The 26,342-nt window shown below is 28.7% G+C and overlaps 1 protein-coding gene across 2 annotated transcripts in view; it reads left to right on the top strand.

Moving 5' to 3' along the window:
• The window catches only part of LOC135957967 (uncharacterized), a 42,477-nt gene extending 16,730 nt beyond the window's left edge, over positions 1-25,747 (top strand). Inside the window, exons 2-8 of one of the 2 annotated variants that reach the window (XM_065508816.1) lie at positions 9,179-10,181; positions 10,563-10,784; positions 22,216-22,372; positions 22,473-22,908; positions 22,973-23,432; positions 23,494-23,893; positions 23,973-25,747. In XM_065508816.1, the coding sequence (XP_065364888.1) occupies positions 10,673-10,784; positions 22,216-22,372; positions 22,473-22,908; positions 22,973-23,432; positions 23,494-23,893; positions 23,973-25,281 (2,874 nt within the window). In that variant the 5' untranslated portion in view covers positions 9,179-10,181; positions 10,563-10,672 and the 3' untranslated portion in view covers positions 25,282-25,747. Of the gene's footprint in view, positions 1-9,178; positions 10,182-10,515; positions 10,785-22,215; positions 22,373-22,472; positions 22,909-22,972; positions 23,433-23,493; positions 23,894-23,972 lie in introns of those variants that run through there. The other variant, XM_065508817.1, reaches the window with a different exon arrangement.
• Positions 25,748-26,342: the final 595 nt, after the last annotated feature.

Raw genomic sequence — 26,342 nt, 5'->3', positions numbered from 1 at the left:
ATGAAAAAAGCTTAACTAACAATATATGTATGTATCTACTAAGCCACATAAGCCTATTTTGAAAATTTGGGTTACATAAATTTCAAGCATACATACATAATATTAATTGGTATAATTTAAATAAGTCAGCAAACAAATATATGCATTGACAGTGTGTTGACAAAGTGTTTCGACAAACGACAAAATCTCACATTTTGAAAAGAACAAAGGGAGAAAATAATCTATTTTGTTCACTAAAATTCTAATTTTGAAATATTTTCATATTTCAAATACAGTTATACACAAAATGTTCTTTAGAAAATACAGTTATATACACAATTTTATATAGAAAATACTATTATACTTACATAAATTTTTCTATATAAAACACAAGATATTCTATAGAAAATACTGTTATACACAAGATACTGTTATATACAAAACGTTCTATAAAAAATACTTTTATACACAAGATATTCTATAGAAGATACTGTTATACATAAGATATTCTATAGAAAATACTGTTATACACAAGATATTCTATAGAGGATTCTGTTATACACAATATATTCTATAGAAGATACTGTTATACACAAATTGTTCTATACAAAATACTGTTATACACAAGATATTCTATAGAAGATACTGTTATATATAAGATATTCTATAGAAAATACTGTTATACGCAATATATTCTATAGAAGACACTTTTATACACAAATTGTTCTATACAAAATACTGTTATACACAAGATATTCTATAGAGGATTCTGTTATACACAATATATTCTATAGAAGATACTGTTATACATAAGATATTCTATAAAAAATACTGTTATACACAAAACGTTCTATACAAAATACTGTTATACACAATATATTCTATAGAAGATACTTTTATACACAAATTGTTCTATACAAAATACTGTTATACACAAGATATTCTATAGAAAATACTGTTATACGCAGTATATTCTATAGAAGATACTGTTATACTCAAATTTTTCTATGCAAAATACTGTTATACACCAGATAATTCTATAGAAAATGTTATTATACATATGATATTCTATAAAATACACTGTTATATACAAGATATGAGGAAAATCAAAAATTGTTGAGAATTTGACTAAAAATATTTATCAAATTTTTTTTTTATGAACGTCATTTTGTAGTTGCATAAGACAAAAACTAGTTTGCGTTAAAAAATTTTCCCATTCACGTTACGTCGTTACGTTAGTTTAAAGTTGACAATTTAAAAAAATATTTTTTTTATACACTTCACCATGTGTGGCAAAGTTATTGTTATGGTTTTACCTTTTTAAAAACGGTGGTTTATTTCAGAGATCGAAAATAACTCGTCCATATACCAAAAAACCCAAATTGTGGTTTATATTTTTGTGATAAAAATAATTCACTGAAAACAACAGTTATAAAATGATTTTTATTTAAATGGTTTGGTATGACCTTTATTCGTTTTTGTTGTTTTTTAATGGTTTGGTGTGGGATAAACAATTCATTTGTTCTTGTTCTTAATAACTGTTACTTTCTCTTTAATTTACATACAATAACATATCGAGCCCTTAGTGCCAAATTATCGTAAGCGACATTTTCAAAATTTTTTTTTTATTGCAAAAATTAAAATTTTATGGAGCGACTGATGTTTTAGCGTTCTCAGAATATCAAAATTGTTAATAACTTCAAAATTATATGCGGTAAGATTTTATCGTAAGTCAATGTTTACATTTTACAGTAAACGAATTTTATCGTAAGCGACACATAGTGGTATAGAAAAAAAAGAGGGAAATAAATCTGTAACTTCTAAATGGTTAGATTGGTTTGAATGAAATTCCACATGCTCAAAGAAGAAGTGCTGTTGAGTTTAAGTTATGAATGTGGACCTCATGGGCCCACCAGGGGCGCGACCAAGGGTCCTCAAAATAGGACACCTCGGGTATGTTACATTTTTAAAACGATCCTATTTCTTCGTTTGTGTTCCGATTTCAAACAAATTATACATATGGAATCTTTTCATTGAGCGCTACGACCTAGTCGTAGCTATCAATTACCTCTTATAACTTAGGAGATATTCGCATTTGAAAATTAAATTTTCAACAGTTTTACCCAGCCTACTCCAGTTTTTTGATAACAGCGTATCCAAATATTTTCCGATTTTCTCCAGTTTTCCTTCATTAGACTAACAACATATGTATGTGTCAAATAGAAAAAGAAGTATTTAAAAATAATGCCCAAGTCCAAAGTTATATGCATTTTAATTTAAAAAATTTTAAAAAGCCGATTTTTCCCAAATTTTTTTTCTTACCGAGGGGACCAGGTACATTCAAAAAACACCTATTTTTTATGTGAAATTAAAATTTAGGTCAAAAATTCTCAAATAGCATATTCGATATCAAAATATAGTAACCGATTTTAGATGGCCCAATATGATTTTAATTATTTTGTAAAGGTTTCCGATAACTCAGATCCTGGTATGTATATTATAGCCAAAAAAACTAAAAATTTCCATTTTTGGGATTTTTCAAGAATTGCGGTATTGCTGATAATAAATTTCAAAATTCGTTTTTATTTTTCCATTTTGAATAGAAAATTTTACATAACTGTGAAATTTCATTAAAAACTATTCATAAATAACAATTTTATTTCAATTCGAAAAAATTGTATCTATGCAAAAATTCAATAAAAAACATTTTTTGTCATATTTTTCAATAAAGTATTCCACGAATTTTTAATTGTCAAAAGTTATAAATATTTTTGAAAAATAGACAAATAGCTTGAACATAATTATATTATATCACATCATAACATTTTTAATTTTATGTATAAATTTCAAAATAATCGAAAAAACCTTCTCCTGTAAAATTTGTGTTTTGTCGCTTACGATAATTTGGCGCTAAGGGCTCGATATTATTAGTAATTTTTAAAAAATTATGGAAATAATATGATAAGTATGAAGTCTGAGTAGCAGAAATGAGATTTTTTTTTAAATTTTTATTAATCTTTTGATAAGTTTTATATATTTATACCCTACACCACCATAGTGGGGAGGGTATTATGCGTTTGTGCAGATGTTTGTAACGCCCAAAAATATTAGTCTAACACCCACCTTAAAGTATACCGATCGACTTAGAATCACTTTCTGAGTCGATTAAGCGATGTCCGTCCGTCCGTCCGTCCGTCCGTCTGGTTGGCTGGCTGGCTGGCTGGCTGGCTGGCTGGCTGTCCATGTAAACCTTGTGCGCAGAGTACAGGTCGCAATTTTGAAGATATCTCGATGAAATTTGATACATATTATTTTTTCGGCTCATGGACCAAGCCTATTGAAACTGGCTGAAATCGGTCCATTATTTCACCTAGCCCCCATACAAATGTCCTCCCGAAATTGGACTTTATCGGTCATAAATGTTTAATTTATATATGTATCTCCACAAATTCCGCTCCAAATAAGTTTTATATACACAAAATTCATGTCACCAAATTTTGTTACGATCGGTCCATAATTAGTCATAGCTCCCATATAGACCCGCTTCATAAAATCACTTTAACGTGCATAAATCGCTTAAAAATGTTGGTAAACACACAAAATTCAACATAGTTAACTTCAATATACACATAAATCACACGACCTAATTTCATGGTGATCGGCCCATAATTGGTCATAGCCCCCATATAAGGCCCACTTCCGAAAATCACTCAAAAATATAAATTATTGAAATTTTAAAAGAAAATTTTTTTTTGCTCTTTTACTTAGTGTAGGGTATTATATGGTCGGGCTTGACCGACCATACTTTCTTACTTGTTAAGCGTTGATTTGCATCAAATGCATCAAATGCATTTTTGCGATTTATTTTTCATGTTCGCAAATAAAAGTCACAAGCTGACCTTTACGAAAAAAATAAATTATAAATCACTCATCCAGATTATTTTCTGTTTCTCTCAACCCCAAACCTAAAGTGTTCTCTAATAAATCACTCTCTCAGTGATATATCACAAAAAAAATATTTTTAAATGACTGCGAATGAGAATTTACCATTGAAATGAAAATGAACCCGTTATTTTCGGTCTCTGGTTTATTTTCTTTAAATAAACCGGATACTTTTGATTGCAAATAAAAGCAGTTGATGTCTTTACATAACGATGCTTCAAATTAGACTGTCTTGTTTGGTGTTCTCACGGCCAATTTTAGAAGCACAGCTGTTTAAACCAGCCGTTAAAACCTTTATATCTTAACAATAGTGTATAATTTTTTTGCCATTTCAAAATAATTGAATTGAAATCTTCTAGAAAAAATCAATTTCCCATAATTTTTAAATTTTCAAAAAAGTACCTTTTGTTCTGCGGCTTCTCATATAGAATCAGTTATGTAGATTCTTATTATGCAATAAAAAAAAATGGTGTATATGCTTATACACTATTATTTTATTGAGGGGACGATATAAGTTTATATAAGTTGTACAAAGTATATGTATTCTAGATCGTAATAGATATCGGAGTTGATAATATAATATATATCGGAGTATGTATATTGAAATCAGTTTTACGCAGCCCAAAAAATAATTTACATATGTACATGATGCATACATCAATATATCGGGAATTTCCCCGGCACGGATTAACGGATACTTTTTAAAATCAAGAAAATCGGCCTACAAATGGCTGAGATGTTGGACAACCTCGATTGTTGACCGTAATATATATACAATATGGTTATCCAATAATAGATATCCAAAGGACCTTTGCAACGGCGTATATATGGCCAAAGTAAGTCGGACCTTCAATGAGACAAAAAAAATATTTTTGAGGGAAAAATATTTTTTACCCAGAATTAGATCGGCCCTACGTTGATTGCGTTTCACTTGAATACCACCATATAATTTTCCACCAAATATTAAGTACCATAATTTTATATAGTACTTAAGACTATGATGACAATTGGATTTAATCTGTACGATAGAACAAATTATTGAAAAAACTCTTGTGTCTACCATATGTGTTAGTGATTTTTGGCATTACGAAACCCAAAAGAAATGCATGCCGTCTGATTTCAGTTTCAGTCTCTTCTGCTTTTAAACTAAATATAAACATTTATTTTTGCGTATCATATCAACAAATAACTCTCTTGACACACTGTGTGTAAGCTTGAAGTCAATGTTGCTACGTATTCGAAACCTTTTTTTAACATACTTGCATTGCACTTGTTATTTAAAAATGCTGTTATTGTCTTTGAGTAAACAGTGTGTGTTGCATATTAATTATTATTTATTTAGGTTTTTTTTCAACTTCTTTGAAAATTTTAATTTGTTATAAACTTAATACAGTTAGTTTTGTCTTGAATGCATTTGTTATTTACCTATTATACACTCATGCATTGTTTAAATAAAATTTAAAAAAAAAACTACTGGCACTGCATACTAACTAAACCATCTCTAGTTATCATGAACTGAACCGTTATAAGTATGTCATATTTTATATGATGATGATGACTGTTACATGTTTATAAACATGTTTGATAATGTATACGAAAGACTGACTGTTGTGCACAGTATTTAAACAATAATGAAGTTGTTGCATCTTTTTTCTAAAGGTTATTGAACTTAATGTGTAGTTGCATAGAGAGCTGTGAACTTCATTGGCTTTTGGCCAAAAACAAAACAATAAATAAAAAAAATAAAATAAAAAAAATTAGCAATTTATATTCCAGATTTGTTTTACAGATTTTCGAAAAATTCGTGAGAAACTTCAAACACATTAATAACAGCAATTAATTAACCCATTTTTAAGCAATAGGATGTGAATAAAATATCTTGCGATAAGATAATTATTAAAATATGCTATTAAAAATATGTGTATAAATAAAACTCACTGAAAGTTGTAGTCACAATTTAAAATGTGTATTGTTTTTCAAAATTTATTTAAATAAATTAGTTACGCAGACTCTTTAATTTTCTAGGACTATTTTTATATCCACCACCAAAAATTTAAGGGGTATGACAATGACAATATCTTCTTTATTGATTAAAAATTTAGAAGAAAATGTTCTTACTTCCGAAGTTTAGAAACAAGTAAGAGATCTATATTCGGCTGTGCCGAATCTTATATACCCTCTTCAAACTAAAAATTTTAAATATTTTTGGGTAAACAAAATTTATTTTTTTTTTGCAGTTTTTTTCATTATTTGGAAAAAATCTAATTTTTTTTTAAATTTAAAAAAAAAAAAATTTTTAATTTAAAATTTTTTTTTTTAATTTTTTTTTGGTTTTTTCAATTTTTTTTTTAATATTTAGCGAAAAAAACTATTTTTCCGATTTTGACCCATTTTAGGTCCAACTTAATATGGTTTTATATACGTCATTGCAAAGGTCTTTGAAATATCTATTATTAGGTATCCATATTGCCTATATTAATGACTGAGTAATCCAGATATGGGTCAAAAATAGGTAAAAAATCGAGGTTATCCTGGTTTTTTCCTCATATCTCAGCCATTTGTGCAAACTTCTCGAAAGCATGTCTGACAGAATTATTGAAGATTTGGTTCCCGAAGATATCTGGGGTCTTCAGAAAATTGATTTCAACTGACAGACAGATGGACAGAGAGACGGACATAGCTTAATAGACTCCGCTATCTATAAGGATCCAGAATATATATACTTTATAGGGTCGGAAATGAAAAATGTAGAAATTACAAACGGAATGACAAACTTATATATACCCTTCTCACGAAGGTGAAGGGTATAATAATTAAAACAGTATATTGTATATTGGGTATATTGATTTTGTCATTCCGTTAGTAACATATCGAAATATTAGTCATAGTACCAAAAGGTGTATATATTCTGGGTCCTCATAAGATTATTAAATTATATACATAGCTATGTCCGTCCGTCTGTTGAAAACACCATAAGGCCCAAACTATAGGAAATTTTCCACAAATACTATCTGCTTAATAATGTTTGATTGGTATTGAAAATGGGCAATATCGGTCCCTGATTTCACCTAGCTCACATACAAATGTCCCCCCGGAATACTGTTAGAGCAGTATAAATATGTCCATATAAAATATTGGAGAAATTAGTATGTATGTATTAGTATGGCGATAATCGGGCAATATTTTTCCTAGTCTCCTTACAAAATCGTGAAGAAATTGGACAAAAACAAGTTTTATATGAACCTAAATCTTTCTGGGGATCGGTAATTTTTTTAATTTTTTTTTTGTTAGTGAAAAAAAAATTAATTTTTTTTTTTTTTAATTTATTTCAAATTTTTTTTGTGATAAAAATTCGAGGAAAAAATATTTTTCCCGATTTTGACCAATTGTAGGTCTGACTAACTTTGGCCTTATATACGTCGCACAGTGGGGCAGAATCAAAATTTTTTGGAAATAAATCTGGCATTTCTAAACGGCTGATCTGATCGGGATAAAGCAAAGTAGTATTTGAGTTTAAATTATTAAAATGGGCCCTACAAATGCTTCAGGGGGTAAATTTTTAAAACACGTGCCATTTTTTGTTTCCCATCCGAAAATTGAAATTTTAAAATTCTGCCATACCAATAATATACAAATGATTTCAGAGCAATATCAATTGTGTATCCAAAAATAAACGATTTTCAATTTAAAAATTCAAAAAATAGTAGATTTTTGCTGTTTTTTTGGTCGAAAAGGTGACTTACTCTTTTTCTATTTAAAAAAAACTTTCTTTAAGAATATATAACAATTTCATGCCTTTTGTAAGGTATCTTTACCAAGAATATTTTGGTATAAAAGTATGACCTATTTATCGGTATTCGACCTATTTTTTTTTATCAAAATCTTAACTTTGGGCAACATGTTCTAAAATCCCAAAGCTGGAATCAGGAAACGGAAAGCAGCTTTAGAAACCTTGATGTGTTCCCCAAAGTATTTTCCCAGCACCGAAGGAGCAAAATTGTAAAAAATACCATTTTTGGGATTTGCGCTCCATTTTTTAGGAATTGCGGGATTCCCTTTGACAAGGTTTTTTACACTTTATTATTTAGAATGACAAATTTAAAAAACGTTGAAAATTTAATTGAGTTTTGTTAATAAATTAAGATTTTATTACATATTTATTGAGTTTTTAAAACTAAAATTTGTATCAAAATTTTAATAGGATTGCAAATATTAGGAACAATTTGATCCGAACTAATTTTTTTTATTTAGATAAATTAATTTTTGGTCTTGAAAAAAATTACCTTCAAAAATATTCCCCATTTTAAATAGCAACTGAATCGGGTCTATATTGGATATATTAATGTATTAATCATGTGATTTATTTTCTTAAATTTAATAACTCAATGGATTAACGTGTCTGATGAACGTCATCATAAAGATTTACTTTATATGTATGTTAAAACAAATTAAATTATAGACTTTGCATGTCTAAAAACATGACGATGTGATGCTGATGATTATAATGATTTGTGATACAAGCCTAGTTTAATCAAATATAATCATATATTTCCGCTTAGTAAATTATAAAGGGTGTTAAGAAAAGAGATATACATTTAAATGGAGGTATGCTTTGATGTTTTATTCCCATATTAAAGATATCAAAGTTTTACAAGGGGGAATTTTTTGTGGAAAAAGTGCCTAATAAAACAGTATTAAATGTAATAATAGTTATTAAATATGGAACCGGTTGGAGCATAACACAGTTTGAAGTGGTAACGGGTTTGTAAAGATCGACACAGTTGAATATATCCTATGATTTGTCAACTATTAATATTAAAATAACATCTATTATTGTTGAACTATGTAGAAATGTATATATTGCTCTAAAACATAATAACAATTTTAAAATTATGTATAATGCGTATGATCTTGTACACATTTGAGGTATTCACACGGTCTACTATTTGGTCATATTGTCATAATATCCTAATATATTATGATAGTTTAAACAAATTTTTGTTGTGTTTCAAACAAAAAAGTTCTAAACTAATAAGACTACTTGAACTATGTTTATTGTTTTGACATAAAATAATAATTTTATTTGTTTAAAACACAACACCAACTATTATAATATATTAGGACTTATGACAATGTGACCAAATAGTAGACCGTGTGAATACCCTAATTGTATAAATAGAAAATTGTTTTAAAAAATTGGGGGAATAAAATACAAACATTTATTTATTAGTGTTTTTCTATGTTTATATCATTTCAGATAATAAAGGAAAATTGAAATCTCGAGCACGTTTTAAAAACAGTAAATTCAAACTAGACAGTTTATAAAATTTTTGGCCGAATTCCCAAATTAATGCCAAGTTAACGAACCAGCCATATATCAAATAGCTGGCGAACGAGTAAACGTCATTCAGTTGCTTGTTAATATCGTTTGATGTTGTCGTTGTTCGAGAGACAAGAGACAAGATATGGATGGACGACTTTTGCCAAGTGTTTCGTCACTAATATTGAAGTGAATTGTTTATAATTAAGTATAAACAAACTCAAACTAAAATTTATAATGACATAAAGGAAATAACAAACAAAAAAATAAATAAAGACGCCAACTGCTGAAAACTGTTATGTTTTGGTTGTAAAATTTTGAGTGTTTGCAAAAAATAGTTAATAAAAAAAACAAAGTAAAACTGTATAAATGAGTGAAAGCCAAAATATACCAGCAAAAATCCCAACAATTGTTACTTTAAGCTAATACACTCATTAAAAAATGTTTGCTGGCTGGCAAAACAATAAAAATTAAAGACATCTATCCATCTATTTAACATTTAACGCCGACGCATTGTGGATTTACCTTTAAATAATAAAACAACTTTAAGCACTTTTTTGTTGCCACCGATAGATAACAAGAGAAAGAGCATAATATAAACGTTTTGAAAAATTTGAGTATTTAATCGTGAAAGTGTACATATATTAATTCATGTTCAAATCATAATCGTGAAAAAGAGTGAATGGATGGAGTGCGCGCATGCTAGTTGGTCATTTTTAGTGATTCACTGAAATCAGTTGATATTGAAAATTATAACGGTTAAGACGTAAAAATTTAAAACACTTGAGCTCCGTTAAAAATGCTCATAAAAGTGGCGCGATTGAATGAATGCAACAACAAACACTCTCAACTGATTGAGCGAATAACATATGACAGGTGTTGAAAATTGTTTTTGTTTAACTAAACAATTAAAACAAACAAAAGCTATTAAACGATAACGGTATTTAATTAAAAATAATTATTTGTTTAATAATTAAAGTCAAAGAAATAAACAAGTGCTAACAACAAATCATATCAAACCCTTTTAGTTAAGCATCTTTAAAACACAATACAAATTGTTTTTTTCTCTCACATCTCTAAAATATTAATAAAAAAAAAATTAAATAAAATTTACCAGTGAAAGTGTTTGCAAAAAATAAAAATAAAAAAAATACAAGCGCATAATTTCTATAAGTGTTTTTAAGTGAAGAAAATTAATTTTTTGTGTGTTTTTCATCATTTTCCATGTTTACCACATTTCAATTAATCAATATTCATTCATTCGCTTGCTATAGTTGGTTTTGAAAACATTTTCTTTTATATTGTTTCTCTTTTAACCAAGTAATATTATATGTGTCATCAGACTTAAACTTAAACCACTTTAAAAAAGAAAACAAAAAATAAAAATTACTCTCGTTTTACTGGCCTTAATCAACGCGATTTAAAAACAAAATGCACCAGTCTATAAATTTGTTGCTGTCAATATTCTGTTTGCTGTCATTATCAACATCGCTAACTTTATCGTCATCATCGCCATCATCATCATCTTCATTGCAGTCAAACGGTGAGTGTTAAGAAATGTCCATATTCATTTATTTCATTTAGAATTACACCGTATTATACGCATAGAAAAACAATTGAAATTATTATTTAGAAATTATTAATGCACAATACGATAGATAATAGTTTTAAGAGAAACTTGTGCTAATCTTGCAGTTAATGAGTTGAAAACAACAGTTGAGTTTTAGAAATTTAATGTTATTTGAAATCGTTATCTAAATGACTTACATTGGCTAATATCCAATTAATTTCTGCATACATGCTTAATTTTTTTTTTAATTTAAACACAATTGTATTTCTTTAAAGTTTTTAAGAAAGTGTAACTTAGGGAAAGACCAGTATCAGTACTTTTAATGCTTGTGGCGATTTTTATATAGCTGTCACTTTTGGATAATTTGAAAGAAAAATTAAATTATGTTTTGGTGAAAAATTGAATTTACATATCGATGGCTTAATATAAAAAAGACGTAACTCGATTTTTGGTTACTTTACAGGAGAAGGAAAAAAATTAATAAAATCCATCAAATTTTAGACACAAAAAAAGTTTAATGCTATTTTTAATAAGAAGAGACATCACATTTTATTTCTTACTAGCTGACCCGACAGACGTTGTCCAGTCCAAGTTAAAAAAATGCTTGTGTTCGATTTGTAAATTTGTGAGAAGCGGTTTAAAAAGGGTAAAAATAGTTAAAAGGAAAAAAAAACGTATTATTGAATGATAATTTTTATTCATATAGGACATAGAATAAAATATACATAGAAACGCTACTGAGAGACAAAGAACCTATGTTTTTTATCAAAAACTCAAGTTCTTGCAACAACAGAATACATGTGAATCAATGTTCATATTTTGAGTTTTTATATAAGTAATCGAATTTTGGTCTGAGTGATCACAGATCGAGCTCCTTTTCTTGATTAAACGCTTATTGGCCAAGTTATTAGCGAATTTAGATATTTTGAGTTTTTATATAAAAAATCGAATTTTGGTCAGAAATATGAGTGATCACAGATCGAGCTGCTTTTCTTGATTAAACGCTTATTGGCAAAGTTATTAGCGAATTTAGATATTTTGAGTTTTTATATAAAAAATCGAATTTTGGTCAGAAATATGAGTGATCACAGATCGAGCTGCTTTTCTTGATTAAACGCTTATTGGCCAAGTTATTAGAGAATTTAGACATTTTGAGTTTTTATATAAAAAATCAATTTTTGGTCCGAAATATGAGTGATCACAGATCGAGCTCCTTTTCTTGATTAAACGCTTATTGATTAAATGATATTTTGAGTTTTTCTATAAAAAATCGAATTTTGGTCAGAAATATGAGTGATCACAGATAGAGCTCCTTTTCTTGATTAAACGCTTATTGATTAAATGATATTTTGAGTTTTTCTATAAAAAAAATCGAATTTTGGTCAGACATATGAGTGATCACAGATCGAGCTCCTTTTCTTGATTCAACGCTTATTGGCCAAGTTATTAGCGAATTTAGATATTTTGAGTTTTTATATAAAAAATCGACTTTTTGGTCAGAAATATGAGTGATCACAGATCGAGCTCCTTTTCTTGATTAAACGCTTATTGATTAAATGATATTTTGAGTTTTTCTATAAAAAAAATCGAATTTTGGTCAGACATATGAGTGATCACAGATCGAGCTCTTTTTCTTGAATAAACGCTTATTGGCCAAGATATTAGTGAATTTAGATATTTCGAGTTTTTATATAAGAAATCAATTTTTTGGTCAGAAATATGAGTGATCACAGATCGAGCTCTTTTTCTTGATTAAACGCTTATTGGCCAAGATATTAGCGAATTTAGATATTTTGAGTTTTTATATAGAAAATCAATTTTTGGAGCACTCTAGTGATCACAGATCGAGCTGATTTTCTTGATTAAACGCTTATTGGCCAAGATATTAGCGAATTTAGATATTTTGAGTTTTTATATAAAAAATCGACTTTTTGGTCAGAAATATGAGTGATCACAGATCGAGCTCCTTTTCTTGATTAAACGCTTATTGGCCAAGATATTAGCGAATTTAGATATTTTGAGTTTTTATATAAAAAATCGAGTTTTGGTTTTCTTTTCTTGATTAAACGCTTATTGGCCAAGTTATTAGCAAATTTAGATATTTTGAGTTTTTATATAAAAAAACGATTTTCGGTCCGAAATATGAGGGATCACAGATCGCGCTTCTTTTCTTGATTAAACGCTTATTGGCCATGTTATTAGCGAATTTAGATATTTTGAGATTTTATATAACAAATCGAATTTTGGTCAGAAATATGATTGATCACAGATCGAGCTCCTTTTCTTTATTCAACTCTTATTGGCCATGTTATTAGCGAATTTAGATATTTTGAGTTTTTATATAAAAAATCGATTTTTGGTCAGAAATATAAGTGATCACAGATCGAGCTCCTTTTCTTGATTCAACTCTTATTGGCCAAGATATTAGCGAATTTAGATATTTTTAGTTTTTATATAAAAAAATCAATTTTTTGGTCAGAAATATGAGTGACACAGATTGAGCTCCCTTTCTTTATTCAACTCTTATTGCCCATGTTATTAGCGAATTTAGATATTTTGAGTTTTTATAAAAAAAATCGAGTTTTGGTCAGAAATATGAGTGATCGCAGATCGAGCTGCTTTTCTTGATTAAACGCTTACTCTAGTGATCACAGATCGAGCTGATTTTCTTGATTAAACGCTCATTGGCCAAGATATTAGCGAATTTAGATATTTTGAGTTTTTATATAAAAAATCGAATTTTTGGTCAGAAATATGAGTGATCACAGATCGAGCTCCTTTTCTTGATTAAACGCTTATTGGCCAAGATATTAGCGAATTTAGATATTTTGAGTTTTTATATAGAAAATCAATTTTTGGAGCACTCTAGTGATCACAGATCGAGCTGATTTTCTTGATTAAACGCTTATTGGCCAAGTTATTAGCGAATTTAGATATTTTGAGTTTTTATATAAAAAAACTATTTGCGGTCCGAAATATGAGGGATCATAGATCGAGCTTCTTTTCTTGATTAAACGCTTATTGGCCCAGTTATTAGCGAATTTAGATATTTTGAGTTTTTATATAAAAAATCGACTTTTTGGTCAGAAATATGAGTGATCACATATCGAGCTCCTTTTCTTGATTAAACGCTTATTGGACATGTTATTAGCGAATTTAGATATTTTGAGTTTTTATATAAAAAATCGAGTTTTGGTCAGACATATGAGTGATCACATATCGAGCTCCTTTTCTTGATTAAACGCTTATTGGCCAAGTTATTAGCGAATTTAGATATTTTGAGATTTTATATAAAAATCGAATTTTGCTTAGAAATATGATTGATCACAAATCGAGCTCCTTTTCTTGATTCAACTCTTATTGGCCAAGTTATTATCGAATTTAGATATTTTGAGTTTTTATATAAAAAATCGATTTTTGGTCAGAAATATAAGTGATCACAGATCGAGTGATCACAGATCGAGCTCCTTTTCTTGATTCAACTCTTATTGGCCAAGATATTAGCGAATTTAGATATTTTTAGTTTTTATATAAAAAAATCAATTTTTTGGTCAGAAATATGAGTGACACAGATTGAGCTCCTTTTCTTGATTAAATGCTTATTGCCCATGTTATTAGCGAATTTAGATATTTTGAGTTTTTATATAAAAAATCGAGTTTTGGTCAGAAATATGAGTGATCGCAGATCGAGCTCCTTTTCTTGATTCAACTCTTATTGGCCAAGTTATTATCGAATTTAGATATTTTGAGTTTTTATATAAAAAATCGATTTTTGGTCCGAAATATGAGTGATCACAGATCGAATTTTGGTCAGATATATGAGTGATCACAGATCGAGCTGCTTTTCTTCATTAAACGCTTATTGGCCAAGTTATTAGCGAATTTAGATATTTTGCGGTTTCATATAAAAAATCGATTTTTTGGTCAGAAATATGAGTGATCACAGATCGAGCTCCTTTTCTTGATTAAATGCTTATTAGCCAAGTTATTACCGAAATTGGATATTTTATAAAAAAATCGACTTTTTGGTCAGAAATATGAGTGATTACAGATCGAGCTCCTTTTCTTGATTAAATGCTTATTGGCCAAGTTATTAGCGAATTTAGATATTTTGAGTTTTGATATAAAAAATCAATATTTGGTCAGAAATATGAGTGATCACAGATCGAGCTCCTTTTCTTGATTAAATGCTTATTGGCCAAGTTATTACCGAAATTGGATATTTTATAAAAAAATCAACTTTTTGGTCAGAAATATGAGTGATCACAGATCGAGTTCCTTTTCTTGATTAAATGCTTATTGGCCAAGTTATTAGCGAATTTAGATATTTTGAGTTTTGATATAGAAAATCGAATTTTGGTCAGAAATATGAGTGATCACAGATCGAGATCTTTTTCTTGATTAAACGCTTATTGGCCAAGATATTAGCGAATTTAGATATTTTAAGTTTTTATATAAAAAATCGACTTTTTGGTCAGAAACATGAGTGATCACAGATCGAGCTGCTTTTTTCATTAAACGCTTATTGGCCAAGTTATTAGCAAATTTAGATATTTTGCGTTTTCATATAAAAAATCGATTTTTGGTCAGAAATATGTGTGATTACAAATCGAGCTGCTTTTCTTGATTAAACGCTTATTGGCCAAGTTATTAGCGAATTTAGATATTTTGAGTTTTGATATAAAAAAATCGAATTTTGGTCAGAAATATTAGTGATCACAGATCGAGATCTTTTTCTTGATTAAACGCTTATTGGCCAAGATATTAGCGAATCTACATATTTTGAGTTTTTATATAAAAAATTTACTTTTTGTCAGAAATATGAGTGATCACAGATCGAGCTGCTTTTCTTCATTAAACGTTTATTGGCCAAGTTATTAGCGAATTTAGATATTTTGCGGTTTCATATAAAAAATCGACTTTTTGGTCAGAAATATGAGTGATCACAGATCGAGCTCCTTTTCTTGATTAAACGCTTATTGGCGTATATTTTGAGTTTTGATATAAAAAATCAATATTTGTGAGTTTTTATATAAAAATCAATATTTGTGAGTTTTTATATAAAAATCTTTTTTTTATTGTCATAAATATAAGTGATAACAGATCGAGCTCCTTTTCTTGATTAAATGCTTATTGGCCAAGTTATTAGCGAATTTAGATATTTTGAGTTTTGATATAAAAAATCGAATTTTGGTCAGAAATATGAGCTCCTTTTCTTGATTAAACGCTTATTTGCGTATATTTTGAGTTTTGATATAAAAAATCAATATTTGGTCAGAAATATGAGTGATCACAGATCGAGCTCCTTTTCTTGAATTAATGCTTATTGGCCAAGTTATTAGCGAATTTAGATATTTTGAGTTTTGATATAAATAATCGAATTTTGGTCAGATATATGAGTGATCACAGATCGAGCTGCTTTTCTTCATTAAACGCTTATTGGCCAAGTTATTAGCGAATTTAGATATTTTGCGGTTTCATATAAAAAATCGACTTTTTGGTCAGAAATATGAGTGATCACAGATCGAGCTCCTTTTCTTGATTAAATGCTTATTGGCCAAGTTATTAGCGAAATTGGATATTTTATAAATAAATCGACTTTTTGGTCAGAAATATGAGTGATTACAGATCGAGCTCCTTTTTTTGATTAAACGCTTATTGGCCATGTTATTAGCGAATTTAGATATTTTGAGTTTTTATATAAAAAATCGACTTTTTGGTCAGAAATATGAGTGATCACAGACCAATGTATTTTGCAGATGTATTTAATAAGTGGGCGTATTAGTGGACGTGGGCAATTTTTATTTATGTAAAAACTTTTGTGGGCTATATATTGCGAACATTAAAAAAAAAATTAATTAAATCGGTCCAGTCGTCCTGCGATTTTAGATATATCGTCAATTTTTCTTTTCATTTAAACAAAAAATTAGCTAAATCGATGTAGCCGTGGGCGTAAAAGTGGGCGTGTTCAATTTCGTGTTGGTTCAAGTTGGGCTATGACCAACATTTTACAAAAAATGTGTTTAAATCGGTCCGGTCGTTCTCTACTGATGCAATTACCAACGAACGACATTTGATTTTTATTTATTATTTATATAGATTAGGACATTATGACAATATAACTAATAGCAGACCGTGTAAATACCCCAAATATTTTTTGGTGATGTAGTTTTCTCGCTTGTAGAGGTATAGTCCCTAAGTTCGCTCGCCGAAGGTATTTACTTTTAAACTAAACTATGGAAAATCATACAATAATTATATGCAAATATCGTTTGCATTAAATTGTGCTAAGTCCAATTGTTTTGAAAACTTTGAAATTTAATTTTTATTTTATTTATTTATTTTCATTAACATAGCCTATTTGCCATATAAATGTCTACTTAAAATTTTTAAATTCTGAATAATAATAAAAATACGCGTTTACATTTATTAAATTTTTTGTTGTTGTTCTCTGGTATACAAAAGTGCTAAGTCCATTTTGTGATATGCAAATGTGCTAAGTAAATATTTTTTTTTTTTAAATTTCAAAATTATTTTAGTCAAAACGAATTCAGTATAACTACGTTATAAAATATATAATAGTACCAAACATGTTTTAATTATTAGTTTGTTGATTTAATTTAAACAATTTTAAACAAACAAATTTATTAAGGAAATATTGAATCATTTTGAAATTTATTATCATCTCTAATATCAAAAACTAATGATTTGTGATCGACTTTATCAAATAACAGAGTAAATACAATGAAAATTTAGACAAAATTTTGTATTAGTTAATTATTCAGACTTGAGTTCATAATTTTTTTCTCCTGAGAAATATAATTTCTATTTATAAAATTGTTCATAATTTGAATAAATACAGAAAAGAAACACGGGAGAAATAATGAAAAAAATGTATAATAAAATATTCAGAAATGTTATAATACCATTTGCACTTAATACTGAACTCCACTAGTACGAGTATATTGTTAAAATTACGATTTGATGTATCTTCTGATGTATTCAGAAAAATTCATAATTTTATAGTCATAATTATTGCTACTTCAATTACTAGTTTAGCTATGGTCAAATAATATAATACATAATATCTACTCTTCAGTAAACATACATATTTTTCACATACTCGTACATACAATTAATGGGAACTTATTAACACATTCTGTTAACCATGAATTATGTCGTAATAACTTACCAAAAAAAATAAATACAAAAATCTAATAATAAATTAAATAAACAAATAGTGGTCATAGATAGATTCAACAGTACATATTATTATGTTTAACTGAAGTGTGTGTACTTTAAAATTTAATAAACTAAAGTACAAAAACCAAAAATAATATAATAAAATAAAATAATGTTACATCATTGAACGTTTTGTCACTGTAAACAATCAACGAACAAGTCTGTTACGACGCGTCTGTTTACCTTCATTTCTTTTTTTTTGTATTTAATGTATTATTAACATTTATACATTAATTTATTTATTTTGACTTTAAAATTTAACAATTTAAAGAAAACTATGTAAAAGAAATCACTTTTGGGTGGGGGACATTTAAAAATACAAACTGATTCATTCACTCGGCTGCTGCTACGAAGTGGTCATTGCATTATGAAATAGACATGCAGAGCGTTCAAGTAATGTATTCATTAATTTCAGTTGGAGTTTTTGTTTAAAAAATTATTTTTCCCCTTTTTTATAGTAAAACTTTTCGGTTTTGGGGGGAATTTCCTTTTTTCAACCCCCAGGATCCGCGACTGATATGTACATAGTTGGCGACTTATAAGTAATTTTTTGGATCTAGTTTTTATTACTTATTTTGTATTTTTTAACTCGATGTTTTTATTTGAAGCAATGGAGCAACGTTTTTGATATCAGTAGTCGAGATAACAATAAATTTCAAAATTATCCAATATTTCCTTAAAAAATGTATGATTTACGTTTTTCCGTTTAAATTTAAAATCAAACATTATCAAATATCATAGTCTTTTTTTATAAAAATATTGCAACTATCGTTATGTTTTTACCTTTTAAAAATGGTGGTTCATATCCTTTAAATAACCCATATTCTTTTAATTGCAAATGAAAGCGATCATTAGTTTTAATTAAAATAATTGTAAGAACACTTTATTTATTTAAAATAACAACAATTTAAATAGTGACTATCCGTTACTATTTATATATACCGCACCATCTTCTAGAAGTATCATGAATAATCTAACGGAAAAACTAGAATGTTCGAATTCCACAATTATCACCTAGAGCTTTTAAAGATGATTCTCAGTTGATATTAATAACAGCGTGTTATCAGCATTGTTGATGGAAATGTTTATAAACATGATGAATGCTGCAAGTAGTCATTACAGATAGTTAACTTCAAATTGATAATTCAATTTTGTTACAATTAGGTTTATAGTTTTGAATGAGAAAATTGTAAATTATTTCCGTAATTTCTTATTAAACATTTGTAACGAATTCATTATTTCAAACCACTGACAGACAGCTCGACTGAAGCATATGCATGTAATATTATTTTACAACCAGATTATCTAATCGTCAACATGTGTTAATTAGTTTTCATGCAACAAAAGAAACTTCTTATTGATCGATCGTGTGTCAGGTACAAATTAAACAACCAGTCGGGCCATTTATCATCATCTAAATACATACGTATTTTCGAATAGGTGTTAAATTTCAAATGCAACATTAGATTTGGAGTGATCTTTGGTTTTCATTTAAATTTTTTTTTATTACTTTAACACTTTAATTTAATTGCTGTGGTAAACTAATTGTATTTTATTGTTTGAGTGTGTTTTTTTTAGTAGATCTGTTTTAACGAATAGAGGAAGTATTTATTCGTACATTGTTTAAATTTTTATAGATTTACTTTATTATTTAAACGATTGTGTTTAATTGCTTATAACTGATTTAAATATTTATTTAATGGAAATTATTGTGTAAATCATGCAAATTCTTTGTCACAAACGTAAGTATTTTTATGGACCATAAAAACTTAAAAGTTCACTATTTTGGGTTTTTAATGATACAAAAGTATTTTAATAACTTTTATGTGTGTGACTTTAGATAATAATTTCCGTAGGGATTGACACGTGCTAAGAATAATTAAATGAATTTAATTATTTTTTGTACTTAATGGGGATGAAATTCTAAATACTCATATGGTCATAACTGAAATACACAATTATAACTTTTATAGTTAACTTTGGATAATTCTGCTAGTTTAAAAAAAAGATTTTGGATTGTTAGCTTAGTGAACAAATGTAATAAGTCCACTTTTTATGAAAATAATAATTTTAATCAATATGTTAGAATTATTTCTTTTTTATCGTTATTATACTGTGGTATGAAAAAGTGCCAAGTCTATTTTGTGGTATGCTCTTTTTTAAAAGTGCTCAATTATTATCTCAGTCAAATGAAGTTTTTGAATATATAATAGCGCCAAACTTGTTTTAATTATTAGTTTCTTCATTTAATTTTAATCCAAAATCGTAAGTCATACATTTTTTAAGGAAGTATGGCTCTAACCGCGAAAATATCTTATGTGCATAACAAGAAACTTTACATGAGAAGTTTTTTTTGGACAATGTGAATTCAACCGTTCTTGGTACATCCATGAAATTTCAACAGATTATGTAAACGATCTTAATTTACCGATTTAGATTAAAAAATTTAAATCGAATATATTGTGGGTTAAATGCCTTATTATCATCTCGAAAGTTCACTAAAAAAATTATATGTGGCTAATGCAGTCTTTCTAAACTGTGATTATTTATTACCAGTTGACCGCCCCGGCTTCGCCCGGTAGAATTTACTAATGTTAGTTCTTCAAGTTTCTCCAACCCACATACACCTTTCAGTTCTTATTTATTTGCAAATAAAATATCTAAATTTGTTCTGCATACTTTAGGGAGCTTTTTTATTACAGTTGACTGGACTCAAAAAAAAAATGAGCCAAATCGCTCCAGCCGTTCTCACGTGATGACATTACATACATGGACTATTTCTTTTTTATATATCGATGGCTTAATATAAAAAAGGCGTAACTAATTTTTTAAAAAAAGAAATATCAATGTAAAAATGGATTATATTAAATAATATCATTAAAATAAAAAACAATAAATTTTAAATGAGAAATAAAATATCTCTTCTTATTAAAAATTGTATATTTTTTGTGTCTAGAATTTATTGGAAGTTTTTTCCTTCCACTGTAAAGCAACAACAAATCGAGTTACGCCTTTTTTATATTAAGCCATCGATATATAGATTTAAAATCATACCATACCATCATATAAATAAAAATTTAAATAATTCTATTCAAGTCTTCTAGATTTTATGTGAAAAAAGAAAATATGAAGAAAATCATATTAGTTGTGTTCGCGTACTTGATAATTTGTAATAATTTGTACAATTTATCACTAGAAGTTACGGGATTCCGTTCGTTTACTTTTAAAAACTTGTAACGAGAGAGCAAGAGAGTGTTAAAAGTGACAGTTCGTAGATAGAGAACATGATATTTTTTACAAAAAAAACAAACGTTTTAAATTAATTTATAATAAAATACAACTTATTTTTACAAATTGTTGTTCGCGTACTTTTTGCAAATATAAGAAGTAAAATAGCCCAAAACAAACGTTTTAAATTAATTTATAATAAAATACAACTTATTTTTACAAATTGTTGTTCGCGTACTTTTTTTTGTTACTTTTCTGATTGAGAGTAATTTATTTTTACTCTCTAAAATAAAGTTACTGGATATTTTTTACTGGAAAGTACGCGAACACGCCTATTATGTAGTTATAAATATAGGAATTTATTTAGAAATGTTATATCAAATCATTATATTAATTTTTAAACCTTTTTTGAAGTAACAGATATTGGTCGTAGAACAAAAAATTATATATATTTAGCTGTGTCCGTGTTGAAGGCACGATATGATATGAAATTTTTTCCAAATATTCTTTGTTGATCCGAAATGTTAGGTCTAGAGTTATGGTCTAAAATGTGAGACAACCTCTCAAAAATAAAGTCTACATCCTAAAATCACTTAAATAAGCATAAATCTCTTATAAATATCGTTATCAGGATATCGAAATTAATAATTCTAATTTAATAATTTCCAGTAGATCCCATATAAGGAACTCTGCCGAAAAACTCATTAACTTATAAAAATATCGGTTTCCAACTAACATTTTATACAGATTAGAAATTTGTATCTTGAATATGGATAGTCTAGTGTTTATACCAATATAGTTTCTGTAATTCTCACTACATTTCGGTAAAGGGTATTTAAGACTCGGCACAGACGAATGTAGTTCTCTAACATATTAAAATTGAATTAAGAATTAATTTCTTAAAAGAATTAACTATTTTTTTTTATATTTACAGATACACAAAAATCTAAAAATGAAAATAGTTTAACACCTGAAGAATCACTGAATAGAAAATTTGCATACAGTCCGGCAAATCATACAGAATATGTAAGAGCTGTTAGAGAATCTATAAAAGAATATGAATTATATCGGCGAAGAGTCAAACCATCTAGGTACACATTAATTAATTAAATTTTAAACAATATTTGTATGCCCTTCACCATGTTTTAACAAACAAATTTTATTTAATTTTATATAATACTATTTTCTTAGAGTTAAACGCGCCGCCAAACGTGTATGTTATGGAGAATTGGGTTGTTTTGAAGATTCTGGTCCATTCGCTTATCTGGAAATGCTACCATCACCTCCCGAAGAAATCAATACGAAATTCTTTTTCTATTCGACTAAGAATAGATCTGACCGACCGTTAATGGAATTGCCCTTTCTCAATATGACAGAATCGTTTAAAACTACAAAAACTTATATTAAGAAAAGAGGTCTAAATGATACAGAAATTCCAGATGTAACCACTGAAGGTCCTCAAGCAACCACATTACCACCAAGAAAAACTACGTTTCGAAAAGCTCCTATAACTCTGGACAATCTAGATGGTTTTGATGAAATGTCTGTGCGTATTATAGTGCATGGTTTCGGTTCAGCCTGTCCCCATGTATGGATATATGAAATGAAAACGGCTCTTATGGCTGTGGTAAGTTGGCAATGATAAATTATGTTCTGTAGTGGTAGTAATTTATAATTATTTTTAATTTTAGGAAGATTGTATTGTTATATGTGTCGATTGGGAAAATGGTGCTACATTTCCCAACTATGTAAGAGCAGCTACAAATACACGTTTAGTGGGTAAACAATTGGCCATGTTGATCAAGAATTTACAGCAATATAAAGGACTTAACTTGTCACGCACCCATATTATTGGCTTCAGTTTGGGTGCTCATGTTTCGGGTTTTGCGGGTGCTGAACTACCAGGTTTAGCTCGCATAACAGGCTTAGATCCGGCTGGACCTCTCTTTGAGGCTCAACATCCCAAAGTTCGTTTAGATAATACTGATGCCGAATTTGTAGATGTTATACATTCGAATGGAGAGAATTTAATTTTGGGTGGCTTGGGTTCTTGGCAGGCTATGGGAGATGTAGATTATTATCCCAATGGTGGTAGAGTACAAAATGGTTGTTCTAATTTATTTGTAGGAGCTGTTACGGATTTTATATGGTGTAAGTTTTAGTTATCTTATGTTAAACAAATAATTTATTTTATTAATTCTTCACTTTATAGCGGCCCAAACTGCCGAAGAGGAAGAAGGTCGTTCTTTGTGTAACCATCGTCGAGCCTATAAATTCTTTATAGATTCTGTAGCTCCACGCTGTTTGTTTCCGGCATTTCCTTGTGCCAACTATGATGATTTCCTGAAAGGAAAATGCTTTCCCTGTGCTCAAGATGATGAAGATGTGGCCGAAGGTGTGCCTCGCTGTGGCAACATGGGTTATTATGCTGATCGCTCTTCGGGCAGGGGTCAATTGTATTTGGTTACTCGCGAAGAAGAACCATTTTGTGCTCATCAGTTCCAATTACAAATCTTTAATTCATTTAACGATTTGCCACTGAGAACAATTGGACGTTTGGAGGCTATTTTGGAAGGTGAAGGTGGCTTAAATGAAACTTTTAAAATATCAGAGTAAGTTTTGTGGGAAAAGGCTCAATACAGTTTAACCTTTATTTTATTTGTTATTAACAATATTATTTTGTTTTCACAGAAAAGACGACTCCGAATTCTTTGCTGGTGATATTGTCTCAAAAATCATAGTGCCTCATCCAGCACTAGGATTTCCTACAACTCTTAGTCTCAATTACAAACCCTATAGTGGTTGGCTATCCAAAGGTTTGCCGCACTGGGATATCGACAAAGTCATACTTACCGATAGTTATGGTCAAAGTTATTCCTTGTGCAAAACTAATACAAAATTATCTACAGGAGCACCAGTTCGCATAAAACTAAAGCCAGGCAATTGTGAATTGGATAATCAAGATGAATATGGTGCCTTTACAAGTAAACCACCCACTGAAGTACCCGATTCCACGGGTCAAGAAAGTGTCAATTTGCCAGAGTCAGATGCTATTGAAACCATTAAGAAACGTAAAAATTTCCTAAATTTAGGAACAAGTTTTAAATTGGAAGAAAATCAATCGTATCCCTTAGACGACTCGGACGATTTACCTTGGCAGCCCATACTGGAAGGAAATTCGTTAGACAAAGATCTAGTTGAGACTAGTCGCAGTTTTTCCTCACAACCAGAGGAAATATTTGAGCCGGTATTAAATGACAAACGTTTAAATGTGAACAGGGGACGTAATTTGAACGAAGAAATTGTAGAACCTTTACTAAAAGCCACCACACCTCGGATGAAAAAAGGTAAAGAAATAAAGTTGACTGATCCCGTGGTTGTTGAAAACCCCGAAAAACATGAACTTATAAAAATAACCACTATAACAAAAGCTGACAGGCCAAAATCTCACACAGAGGAACAAACAATTACAGTTCAATTGTTTCCCTTTCGCTTGGGAGAACTTTTGCAAAGAGCTGAACGTTATGCCAGAGAAACAATATTGCCTCTAATATCTGTGCAAGCACCAAGATTTTTTGGTTTTAATTTTGCTCCTAATGAGAACAGTGTTAAAAGTGAAACCAGAAAACCCCGTTATATACCGAGATTCGAAGATACTTTAAATACGAATACAACAAAAAATCAAACAAAATCTGTTGTTACAAAGAAAACAACAGATTTACAATCATCCGAAACTAGAGAGCAGAGAAATATTTTCCAGATGTTAAGACCAACGACTTTAGCGACATTACAGCTTGAAAATAACGAACAAGAAGCTCAAGAATCGAAAAATGAAGTTTCTTACTACACGAATGTATTGCTAACAAATGCACGTTCCTTAAAGCCAGAAGATCCTGCGTATGAACCGGTATTTATAGATTTGCCCACATTTAGACCACCTAAAGCAAGAATGGTGCGTTCTGCTTCAGCTTTCAGAAGGAGAATATTAATACAACCTTAGTTATTTCTTTAGTTTCTTAACATTACTTAGTTTAATTTTAAAATTAATTGAAATCTTTTAAAAGCTTTTCATATGTTACTGCTTAGCAGTAAAAGGGAAAAGCCATATGTAATGATATGTGATATTTAAGAAAATTATTGGCGTTATTTAAATTTTATTTACACAGAAAAGTATATTTTTTCATATATTGCGCCATTTATATAGCTCAAAAGTGGTAATTTTTTCTACAATTGTTTTTTATATTTATTATAAATAAGTTTGAAGACATTTATAGCTATTAAGTATTTATTTACAATGATTTTTATTTTTATATTATTTTTTTTGTACATAATACTCTATAATTAGTAAATGTTAAAATAAGATTTTTTTAAATTAACACAATATGTATGTAATGTAAATGTTCATATCGTATGCAATTTTATTTAATAAAATATATTTGTATAAAAAACATTATTTAAGAAAGTAACAGATTTTTTTTTGTACTTTTTTAGATTTAACCGCTATAATTAGGAAACTAGACAGCACTTTCATTGTATTGCTGTGTTGGCAACCACGCAAACAAATGTATACATGTAACAAGGAGTGGCAACACTGAATGCATTTTTGTTTGTTGTTTCTTTTTGTATTTTCTTGGTTTGTCAATAGTTTGAATTATTTTTTGGGTTTTAATTTGAATTCAATTGTTCAATAATAATAAATTTTGAAGTAATAAATTGTTTATAACATAAATATTCACATTTAAATGATGACGAATCTGTATAATGGACATGAAACTGTGTAAAAGTGCTCCTAGTTGATATAGTCAACCAGATAAAAATTATACCTATTATGGAAATCTCTTACTAACGTTATTATCAGAAAATGGAACCAACAAGTTGTAAAAGTTTCTAATAATGTTAATATTCCACATGTTTTTGTGTTTGCTTACATAATAATGGTTCCGCCAGTCCCTTTATATGGATTTACAAATTGAACACGCTCTCTAAGTTGTGGTATTTGATAAAAGCAAAATTGTGTTCCGTATTTTAATTCTATACGACTCTATTGTATTGTTCAGAAAA

This window comes from Calliphora vicina, chromosome 4, assembly GCF_958450345.1.
Source record: "Calliphora vicina chromosome 4, idCalVici1.1, whole genome shotgun sequence".
In the NCBI taxonomy this organism is placed as follows: Eukaryota; Metazoa; Arthropoda; class Insecta; order Diptera; family Calliphoridae; genus Calliphora; species Calliphora vicina.
The sequence above is the reverse complement of the archived record's forward strand: the minus strand, read 5'-3'. Positions and strand labels throughout refer to the sequence as shown.